General features: G+C 37.2%; 1 protein-coding gene across 2 annotated transcripts in view; it reads left to right on the top strand.

Moving 5' to 3' along the window:
- Positions 1–12,117, top strand: part of MORC4 (MORC family CW-type zinc finger 4) — a 59,426-nt gene that overhangs the window by 19,730 nt on the left and 27,579 nt on the right. For both annotated transcript variants that reach the window (XM_030807240.1, XM_030807239.1), the window contains exons 8-9: positions 1,699–1,818; positions 3,216–3,316. In XM_030807240.1, coding sequence (XP_030663100.1) covers positions 1,699–1,818; positions 3,216–3,316 — 221 coding nt within the window. The remainder of the gene's footprint in view (positions 1–1,698; positions 1,819–3,215; positions 3,317–12,117) is intronic.

Genomic DNA, 12,117 nt, shown 5'->3' with positions numbered 1-12,117 from the left:
TTGCTTCTATAGGTGAATTAGTTATAATCTCACCATATGTAGACTAGGATGTTAGTGCCATAGGTTTAACAGAGCCAGTCTAAAGAAGTGCTTGCCAACTACTGTTTTAGGATATAACGCATACCTGTCTCTAGCTTTTTTCTTTTGTGGGTTTCTATCAGGGAAACTTCTATGCATGCATTCTATATGTTACCTCAACTCTTCTCAGACTCCCTTCCCATTAAACCAAATTACCTTCCAATATTATAGTTTGGACTAAACAGATTTACTGTAGGCATGAGTAAAATGAAAGTCCTAATAAAATTTCCCCCAAGGTCACTGAGGAACAAGATCATTGATACTAACTTATTTACTTCTCAATTATCAAAGGCCACTTCTTTCATCTTTGTTCTCTCTCCTTACGCTAATTTGGTGAGTCTCCTACCCCACTGTACCCTCACTCCATAATTTGAAATTTAAAAGTGCACAACAGAAAGAAAAATTTGACAATCTTTATCTTTACAAAGTTAATTTTATGGCATAGGATTTTGGTTTGTTTGCTTGCAGGAGTTTTGTCTTGTTTTATTTTTGCGTTAGAATAGGTCTTATTTGAGGTTTTATGTGAACTGCTAGAGCCCAGAACATTATATATTCTGAGCCAAACATTACTGTGTTGTGAACCCACTTGAGTCATGTCTTTGTATCATATGTGACCCATTTGTTATAGGGTTTTGATGCAAGTAGCTTGTCTTTTAGAGGGGGCATGGAGATCATTTTTTGAATAAGTAACAAAAGTAAATTTTCATTCAACTCATTTAGACATGAAGGTTTCTTAGTATTTGTTTTAATGAAAATCTCAGTTTCTCTGTCTCCCCTTTATCTTTCTCACTTACTTACCTTGGTTTTTAAATTAAGTAGGACTTGTTAAAAACTCATCATTATTCATGTTTTACTTATAATAATCAATTGTCTTCATTTCATTTATCCAAGCTTGTTAACTTCTTCCCATGAAATATATCACTACAGGACTATTCATTGTTCTTTACCTTTGCTTTTGCTTTCATTGTGTTTGGTATGGTAAGAAGGATTTACCTTATTGAATATAATTGTACAGATTTGTATTGGACCATTTACAGCTCTTATCAGAACCTATGAGCCCTAGCAGCAAATTGAGCAACTAGCAAGGGCTAAGAAATGTTTTATGATTATTTATCAATTTTTAAATCACTGACGGTGTTTAGGTATCTTTTCTTACAGTCTTTCTATGCATATGTGTGTGTGTGCATGTGTGTGTGTGTGTGTGTGTGTGTGATATTTTTATAATCTGAGCATTTCCTGATATTCTCAAATATTTCAAGGACATAATTTTAAAAGAGCTGCATGTGGCTATATCAACATTTATTTAATCATTTCTTTATTGTTGAACATTTAAATTATTTCTGTTTTTCTGCTTTTATAACAAATTGAAAAATCTCTGTAATTCCTAAACGTTTGTGGGCCTCCCTGACTGTTTCTGTGGGATAAATTCTTTAAAAGAGAATTACTTGGTCAAATATTAAGAATATTCTTAAAGCTATTGCAACAGATGTTTAAATGCCCTCTCAAAAGGTTGTCCCAATTTATGTCCCTTGGTATTTGACGGTTTTTGCTATAATATGGTGCAAAATTTTGTCATTGAAGTCCCTGGTATGTTTGTCTCCTTAACAATGTTCTTCTCAGAATAAGCAGGTGAGAATCACCTTTGGGTTCTCTTGCAAGAATAGTAACCAGTTTGGAATAATGATGTATCATAACAACCGACTCATAAAATCTTTTGAGAAGGTGGGGTGCCAGGTGAAGGTGAGTAGTTAATATTTCTTTGTCATAGGAGGCTGAAAAGAGTAGGAAGAGAATTTAAAATTTGCAAAGGGGATAGGCTCATTAATGGCTTTTACTCCCATCTTATGATGCTGATTGAATTCTGATCCTGGAATTGTGTTACCAGTGAGCTGTCTTGTGTTGAAATCTCTTTCTACCTCTCATTCTTCAGATGTTAATCAACCCAACAACTTTACTGAATGCATTTTCTAAGTAGCTGTTAATAAGAGGCAGAATTAGAATACCAGCAAGTTTACCATGTGTGTCAGCTTATTTGTGTTTTAGGTAACTCTTTCCATTTTCTTGGAAAGACAATAAGGCATAGTGGAAGGCATATAAAATACAATGGTTGAAGACCAGGATTTGGGTCCTGAATTTTCCATTTACAAGCTGTGTAACCTTGGATAAATTGTTTGATTTATCTGAAGCTCAATTTCCTGACCTTTATGTAAAGTGGAAATAACAATAATAAGCATACCTGCTTTGCCTACCTCGCAGCTTACAGGGTTGAGAGATTTAAATGGGATAAATAATGTGAAAATATTTTTTAAACCATTCTATACAAATTTTACCATCATCTTTAATGTCTTAATGATTATTTAAAGTAGTAATGTCTACAAGTATCCCTTTTATTCCTATTTTACAGATAAGATTGCTAAAGCACAAAAAATGACGAACTGCTTCATCATAGTAAGACAGTTATATAAAGTCCAGGATAGCTCGTTTTCAGCCTATTTTGTTTTCCCTTGTTATAGCACCTTTAGACAACTCGTGTTTGTGTTCCAGTCCAATTACACCTTTACTCAATTTCTTCCATTAAAGAATTAGAATATGATTTAAATCTATAAAACTCTTGCGTCAACTTGTAATTAATAATTGCTGTAAGCGTGACTCTCTTTAGTAGTTGTTTGGTGGCGTATGTATATGGGAAAATTGTTTATTTTAATATAGGATCAGATAGAACCCTTAAAATTGTTTTCAGATGAATATTTGTTTCAGTTCCTTAGAACAGTAGTATATAACCTTGATTTTTTAGCACGGTAATTTATTCAAATGCAGTCTTATGGCAGTCCTGGAATATAAAACATATAGAAGTGGAGGTAGTGTGGGTGAAGTGGAGATGGCTACTAATTGCAGAAGACTCCTAGGGATCTATGGATCATATTTTGAAAATCTCTGCCCTAGAATTTGTCAGAATTTCTAGTTCAGTTTAATGCTTGCAGTCGTTGATGTACATTTTAAGTGTTTCTCTAGATCTTGATAGTCTTTTCTTGCCCATGAAGGTTATGTAATCTTTCTATTATTGTTTGGAATCAAAAGGAAATGCCTCCAGGCAGCCAACAGTAATGTAAGTGTTGAAATTAATATTTTCTTCTAAGCCAACTCGTGGAGAAGGTGTAGGAGTAATTGGAGTCATTGAGTGCAATTTCCTAAAACCTGCCTACAACAAACAAGACTTTGAGTATACCAAGGAGTACCGGTGAGTCACTCCCAACCTGAGGTGCTTCCGTTAGTTTGTTCAGATATGATTCTATTCTCCAAAGCCTCTAAAACCATCTCTAAAAACCAGCTAAATAAGTTAACTGAGAATTACTTCAAATTTGTTTTCCAAGATTAGAGATAAAATGATTTCATTTTAAAATTAAAGTTTGCTGAATGATATATGGAGTCTCGTTGAGATTAACCTTACCTTTAGAAATTATGCAAAGAGCATAGGAGTAATTTGATAGAAGATTTCTGGGGAAATGAAAAGCTTTGGAATTGATCTTAATGGAAACAGATGAATGGATCTGAAGTTATGGAATACATTGGATAAAAAAAAAAGCAGGTTGAAATTTGTTCCAAAAATTTTTCTTGAAGCCAGTGAACAGATTTAGAGCAAAGTGATGGAACAGCAGGAAAGACATGTGCTTTCATTAAAGCATCTAGATTTAATAGGGCAGGCAAACAGGTAAGAATCTGAAGAGAACTCGACATTGTGGCTGAACTAGTGGGGATATTTTTAGAAAGGAGTTTTTAAAGCCAGGTTAGAATAGTTTGTTTAAAAAATGTCGAGAGGGAGATGGGTCTTTATTTCATTAAGTATTATGAGACAGCTTCTATGTGCCAGGTACTAAGGATGAAAAATAAGACTGTTTGACACCTGTGAACAAATATGTATGCAAATAAGAAACTTAAATACTTATAAAATAATTGCTTTAATAGGGGATATGTGCAAAGTGGGGAGAACCTTAAATATGCTTAAGGGAGTCAGGGAAGGCTTCACAAAGCAGATTATATTTGAGATTAAATATGAAGGAAAAGTTTTCTAGGTGGACAATAGAGGAAGGACATTCTAAGCAGAGGGAAGTATCCGTAAGGGGAAAAAAGGGTAAGGGGTATTCTGGGAGTATGGAGAAAGAAGGCATGAGGACATTTGCTGTCATTTTCCTTGAAGCTTCAGTAGTAAATATTTTTCTTAGAGTGGGAGAAAAGAAATTTCCCAAATCTCTTTTGATTTGCGCCCAAACTGTAATAAAGTCAAGTCTTGTACCTTAATTTGTCTGTAACCACAAGAATTTTAGGTTTAGTGTTTGAGAGAGATAACTATTTGAATGGCAACTCCAAATTAATTTCAGGGTAATTGGTTCATGGTCACTTGGCTTACTCAGTGGTTATGACAACTACCTGCCCTCAGTCTAAGTAAAATGGCTATTTAAATATAAATCTGGCCCATAATGGAAATCTTTGACCAGGAGTTGACTCTAAGTGAAAGCTTAGGAATGACATTAGTTTGACCAAAGTCTCCGAGTCAAGTTATTATGTTTCAATTGAGTGAAAAGAATATTGAATTGCTGATGACTACCTAAATAATTAAGATTTGTGAAATTCAAATGGTAGATATTAAAAATTATTTAACATCTTTCTATATCATCTTTGCTACCAACCCCCCAAATCTACGTTTAAAATTTTACAGGCATTAGATCTTTGGTTTTTGATGTCTAGTTTTGGTATGATGAGGTGATTACAGTGGATCAGATAGAGATAGTCTGTAGACAGTAGATTTATTCAGTTGAACACACAGGATTTCTGACTTACTTAGCATAACATCTGCTACACACTTTATTAAAAACAGAGAACTAGTATACTATTCTGCGTACAGTCTTTTGAGGATAACAAATTTGCATAACTCTTATGCCAATTCTGGCACCATTGCCCTTTTTTATTCAATTTATTTTATATAAAATGAAAAGGTATTTAAATTAAAAAAAGGAATTTAAGAGAGGGATTAGAGAAGGTTGTCTGCTATAACAAACTCATCTTATGAGTATTATAGATATCAAAACCTGCAAATGATAAAAGAGATACCAGCCATCATACTGCTGGAATGTCTACAAATAAATCATCTGTAATATCACTTTTAACAGTTGTGGAGCTTACAGTCATTTGTATAAACAGATTGTAACATATATGAAGTAATTTGGCGAGCAATAAAAAAGCTCTTTAATCAATCAAAACCTAAGTAGTATGTTATGGGGAAATTGCCTTGATATAGGAGATGGGGAAGGTTTTGGGTAGAAAGTATGACTTGAGATGTGCCTCACATGATATAAGATGTGGAAAAGAGGAAAGGGAATTCTAGGATGGAATTGTAGCATGAGCTAAGGTAGTGACAGGAACTCAGAATGGTAAGAATATGGGGAGGGGAGATAACAGGATATAACTAGAGTGAAGGCAAATCAAGTTAAATGAATAGAATAGAGCCATACCCCAGAGCAGCAGTTGGTAAACTTTTTCTGAAAAGGGCCAGAAAGGGTCACAACTACTTGATTTTGCTGTAGTATGAAAGCAGCCATAGACAATAAGTAAAGGAATCGGCATGGCTATGTCTAATATAATTTTGTTTACAAAAACAGGCAGTGGGCTGGATTTGGCTCCAGTTTGCTGACCCCTGTCCTAGAACCATCATTCCTAAATTACATGCTAAGCTACACATAATGAATTCATAGGAGAGCCATGAGGTATTTTACATCTTTGAGGGAAATACAGTGATACTCAACTTCTGTCTATAAACCACAGAAATTGTCTTCTATTGCTGTCATAACAAATTACCACATAACTTAGTGGCTGAAAACAATGCTAATTTACTGTCGTAGCGTGCTGTAGGTTGGATGTCCTACACAGATCTTACTGGGCTATAATCGAGGTGTTGGCAGGGTTGCATTCCTTTCTGGAGGCTCTAAGGAAGAATCCATTTTCCTGTCTTCTCCAGCTTATGGAGGCTGCCAGCATTTCTTGCCCATGGCCCTCTTCCTTCACCTTCAAAGCTAGCAGTGACAGGTTGAGTCCTCATATTGCATCACTCTGATGACCTTGCTTTTGTCATCATGTCTTCTCTGATTCTGACTCTTCTGCTGCATTCTTCTACTTTTAAGGTCCCTTGTGATTACATTGGATAATTCAGGATATTCTTCCTGTCTTAAGGTCAACTTGATGAGTAACCTAAATTCCCACTTGCTTTGTAAACATTATTATGTCTATCACAGTCTGCCCTTTGTTCTCTCAGATTCCACTTACATCTCATATGCAAAATATGTTCACCCCATCCCAGCGTTTCCAAAAGTCTCCACCCATTACAGCATCAATGCAGAGTCAAAAATTTCGTGTAAATGTCATCAGCTCAAAAGTCTCAAATCTCATTATCTAAATCACATAAGGGCAATACTCTGAGTATGGTACATCTTAGGGCAAAACTCCTTTACATCTGTGGATATGTATTTTCTTTTTTGTATTTTGCTGTTAAAATACAGTGGTGGGACAACCATAGGATACTAATTATATATATTCTTGTTCGAATGGGGGAGAAACTAAAAGGAAAAAAGGGGTCACAGGTCCCAGGCATTTTCAAAATCTAGCCAGGCACATTCCATTAAATGTCAAGGCCTTCATCCTCTAGTCTTGAGGCTTTGCCCTCTGGGCTTACGGCTCCACCCTCAAAGCTGTCTTTCCTTTTTCCTGAAGGGTAGCATGTGTTGGCAGCTGAGTAGTTTCATCAGCCTGTTTCCTGACTGTAGAATTTTCAAGGTCCAACAGGGTTCTCTCCATCCCTTTCAATTCAAGCTAGCTTTTTGTTTTGATTTTTTGTTTGTTTGTTTGTTTTTGAGATGGAGTTTTGCTCTTGTTGCCCAGGCTGGAGTGCAGTGGTAACCGCAACCTCCCCATCCCGGCTTCAAGCGATTGTCCTGCCTCAGCCTCCGGAGTAGCTGGGATTACAGGCATGCACCACCACACCCGGCTAATTTTGTATTTTTAGTAGAGACGGGGTTTCTCCATGTTGGTCAGTCTGGTCTTGAACTCCCGACCTCAGGTGATCTGCCTGCCTCGGCCTCCCAAAGTGCTGGGATTTCAGGTGTGAGCTACTGTGCCTGGCCTCAAGCTAGCTTTCATGCTAGCATGCCATTCTTAAGAACCTTGTGAGTCTCCCATGCATGTCATGTATATTCATGTCATCCAACAAGAGGCTCTTGGCAGGTCTTTCCTAGGGAATCCTATATCTATTTTTTGGCTTTAGCTGAGATGGCTATGGAGATCTGTGAGTCACATGCTTTATCTTTTTTTTTTATTATTATACTTTAAATTCTGGGTTACATGTGCAGAATGTGCAATTTTGTTACATAGGTATACACGTGCCATGGTGGTTTGCTGCACCCATCAACCCGTCACCTACATTAGGTATTTCTCCTAATGTTATCCCTCCCCTAGCTTCCCACCCCCTACAGGCCCCAGTGTGTGATGTTCCCCTCCCTGTGTCCATGTGTTCTCATTGTTCAACTCCCACTTATGAGTGAGAACAGGCGGTGTTTGGTTTTCTGATCTTGTGATAGTTTGCTGGGAATGATGGTTTCCAGCTTCATCCATGTCCCTGCAAAGGACATGAACTCACCCTTTTTTATGACTGCATAGTATTCCATGATATATATGTGCCACATTTTCTTAATCCAGTCTATCATTGATAGACATTTGGGTTGGTTCCAAGTCTTTGCTATTGTGAATAGTGCTGCAGTAAACGTACGTGTGCATGTGTCTTTATAGTAGAATGATTTATAATCCTTTGGGTATATACCCAGTAATGGGATTGCTGGGTGAAATGGTATTTCTAGTTCTAGATCCTTGAGGAGTCGCCACACTGTCTTCCACAATGGTTGAACTAATTTACGCTCCCACCAACAGTGTCAAAGGGTTCCTATTTTTCCATAACCTCTCCAGCATCTGTTGTTTCCTGGCTTTTTAATGGTCGCCATTCTAACTGGCATGAGATGGTATCTCATTGTGGTTTTGATTTGCATTTCTCTAATGACCAGTGATGATGAGCATTTTTTTCATATGTCTGTTGGCTGCATAAATTTCTTTTGAGAAGTGTCTGTTCATATGCTTTGCCCATTTTTTGATGGGGTTGTTTGCTTTTTCATTGTAAATTTGCTTAAGTTCTTTGTAGATTCTGGATGTTAGCCCTTTGTCAGATGGATAGTTTACAAAATTTTTATCCCATTCTGTAGGTTGCTTGTTCATTCTGATGATAGTCTCTTTTGCTGTACAGAAGCTCTTTAGTTTAATTACATCCCATTTGTCAATGTTGGCTTTTGTTGCCATTGCTTTTGGTGTTTTAGACATGAAGTCTTTGCCCATGCCTATGTCCTGAATGGTATTGCCCAGGTTTTCTTCTAGGATTTTTATGGTCCTAGGTCTTACATTTAAGTCTTTGATCCATCTTGAGTTGATTTTTGTATAAGGTGCAAGGAAGTGGTCCAGTTTCAGTTTACTGCATATGGCTAGCCAGTTTTCCTAACACCAGTTATTAAATATGGAATCTTTTCCCCATTGCTTGTGTGTGTCAGGTTTGTCAAAGATCAGATGGTGGTAAATGTGTGGTGTTATTTCTGAGGCCTCCGTTCTGTTCCTTTAGTCTGTAATCTGTTTTGGTACCAGTACCATGCTGTTTTGGTTACTGTATCCTTGTAGTAAAGTTTGAAGTCAGGTAGCGTGATGCCTCCAGCTTTGTTCTTCTTGCCCAGGATTGTCTTGCCTATGCGGGCTCGTTTTTGGTTCCATATGAAGTTTAAAGTAGGTTTTTCCAATTCTGTGAAGAAAGTCAGTGGTACCTTGATGGGGATAGCATTGAATCTATAAATTACTTTGGGCACTAAGGCCATTTTCACAATATTGATTCTTCCTATCCATGAGCATGGAGTGTTTTTCCATTCGTTTGTGTCCTCTCTTATTTCCTGGAGCAGTGGTTTGTAGTTCTCCTTGAAGAGGTCCTTCACATCCATTGTAAGTTATATTCCTAGGTATTTTATTCTCTTAGTAGCAATTGTGAAGGGGAGTTCACTCATGATTTGGCTCTGTTTGTCTATTATTGGTGTATAGGAATGCTTGTGATTTTTGCGCATTGATTTCATATCCTGAAACTGCTGAAGTTGCTTATCAGCTTAAGGAGATTTTGGGCTGAGACAATGGGGTTTTCTAAATACACAATCACGTCATCTGTAAACAGAGACAATTTGACTTCCTCTCTTCCTATTTGAATACCATTTATTGCTTTCTCTTGCATGATTGCCCTGGCCAGAACTTCCAATACCATGTTGAATAGGAGTGGTGGGAGAGGGCATCCTTGTCTTGTGCCAGTTTTCAAAGGGAATGCTTCCAGTGTTTGCCCATTTGGTATGATATTGGCTGTGGGTTTGTCATAAATAGCTCTTATTATTTTGAGATAAGTTCCATCAATACCTAGTTTATTGAGAGTTTTAGCATGAAAGGCTGTTGAATTTTGTCGCAGGCCTTTTCTGCATCTATTGAGATAATCATGTGGTTTTTGTCATTGGTTCTGTTTATGTGATGGATTATGTTTATTGATTTGTGTATGTTGAACCAGCCTTGCATCCCAGGGATGAAGCCGACTTGATCGGTTTGCCAGTGTTTTATTGAGGATTTTCGCGTCGATGTTCATCAGGGATATTGGCCTAAAATTTTCTTTTTTTGTTGTGTCTCTGCCAGGCTTTGGTATCAGGATGATCCTGGCCTGATAAAATGAGTTAGGGAGGATTCCCTCTTTTTCTATTGATTGGAATAGTTTCAGAAGGAATGGTACCAGCTCCTCTTTGTATCTCTGGTAGAATTCAGCTGTGAATCCGTCTGGTCCTGGACTTTTTTTGGTTGGTAGGCTATTAATTATTGCCTCAATTTCGGAGCCTGTTATTGGTCTATTCAGAGATTCAGCTTCTTCCTGCTTTACACTTAGGAGGGTGTATGTGTCGAGGAATTTATCCATTTCTTCTAGATTTTCTAGTTTATTTACATAGAGGTATTTATAGTATTCTCTGATGGTAGTTTGTATTTCTGTGGGATCAGTGTTGATATCCCCTTTATCATTTTTTATTGTGTCTATTTGATTCTTCTCTCTTTTCTTCTTTATTAATCTTGCTGGCAGTCTGTCTATTTGGTTGATCTTTTCAAAAAATCAGCTCCTGGGATTCATTGAATTTTTGAAGGGTTTTTTGTGTCTCTATCTCCTTCATTTCTGCTCTGATGTTAGTTATTTCTTGCCTTCTGCTAGCTTTTGAATTTGTTTGCTCTTGCTTCTCTAGTTCTTTTAATGGTGATGTTAAGGTGTTGATTTTAGATCTCTCCTGCTTTCTCTTGTGGGCATTTAGTGCTGTAAATTTCCCTCTACAGACAGCTTTAAACGTGTCCCAGAGATTCTGGTACATGGTGTCTTTATTCTCATTGGTTTCAAAGACCATCTTTATTTCTGCCTTCATTTCATTATTTACCCACTAGTCATTCAGGAGCAGGTTGTTCAGTTTCCATGTAGTTGTGCAATTTTGAGTGGGATTCTTAATCCTGAGTTATAATTTCATTGCACTGTGGTCTGAGAGACAGTTTTTTGTGATTTCTGTTCTTTTACATTTGATGAGTGTTTTACTTCCAATTACGTGGTCAATTTTAGAATAAGTGCTATGTGGTACTGAGAAGAATGTATATTCTGTTGATTCGTGGTGGAGAGTTCTGTAGATGTCTGTTAGGTCTGCTTGGTCCAGAGCTGAGTTCAAGTCCTGGATATCCGTGTTAATTTTCTGTCTCGTTGATCTGTCTAATGTTGACAATGGGGTGTTAAAGTCTCCCATTATTACTGTGTGGGAGTCTAAGTCTCTTTGTAGGTCTCCAAGAACTTGCTTTATGAATCTGGGTGTTCTTGTATTGGGTGCATATATATTTAGGATAGTTAGCTCTTCTTGTTAAATTGATCCCTTTACCATTATGTAATGGCCTTCTCTGTCTCTTTTGATCTTTGTTGGTTTAAGGTCTGTTTTATCAGAGACCAAGATTGCAACCCCTGCTTTTTTTTTTTTTTTGCTTTTCATTTCCTTGGTAGATCTTCCTCCATCCCTTCATTTTGAGCCTGTGTGTGTCTTTGCACGTGAGATGGGTCTCCTGAATACAGCACACCAATGGGTCTTGACTCTTTATCCCGTTTGCCAGTCTGTGTCTTTTAATTCAGCATTTAGCCCATTTACATTTAGGGTTAATATTGTCATGTGTGAATTTGATCCTGTCATTATGATGCTAGCTGGTTATTTCACCTGTTAATTGATGCAGTTTCTTCATAGTGTCAATGGTGTTTATAATTTGGCATGTTTTTGCAGTGGCTGGTACCAGTTGTTCCTATCCATGTTTAGTGCTTCCTTCAGGAGCTCTTGTAAGGCAGGCCTGGTGGTGACATAATCTCTCATCATTTGCTTGTCTGTAAAGGATTTTATTTCTCCTTCACTTATGAAGCTTAGTTTGGCTGTATATTAAATTCTCGTTTGAAAATTCTTTCCTTTAAGAATGTTGAATATTGGCCCCTACTCTCTTCTGGCTTATAGGGTTTCTGCAGGGAGATCCACTGTTAGTCTGATGGACTATGCTTTGTGGGTATCCTGCCCTTTCTCTGGCTGCTCTTAACAGTTTTTCCTTCATTTCAACCTTGGTGAATCTGAAAATTGTATGTCTTGGGGTTGCTCTTCTTGAGGAGTATCTTTATGGTGTTCTCTGTATTTCCTGAATTTGAATGTTGGCCTGTCTTTCTAGGTTGGGGAAGTTCTCCTGTATAATATCCTGAAGAGTGTTTTCTAACTTGGTTCCATTTTCCTGTCACTTTCAGGATCACCAATCAAACGTGGATTTGGTCTTTTCACATAGTCCCATATTTCTTGGAGGCTTTGTTCGTTTCTTTTCACTCTGTTTTCTCTAATTTTCTTC

The sequence above is a fragment of the Nomascus leucogenys genome, chromosome X (assembly GCF_006542625.1).
Source record: "Nomascus leucogenys isolate Asia chromosome X, Asia_NLE_v1, whole genome shotgun sequence".
NCBI lineage: Eukaryota > Metazoa > Chordata > Mammalia > Primates > Hylobatidae > Nomascus > Nomascus leucogenys.
The sequence above is the reverse complement of the archived record's forward strand: the minus strand, read 5'-3'. Positions and strand labels throughout refer to the sequence as shown.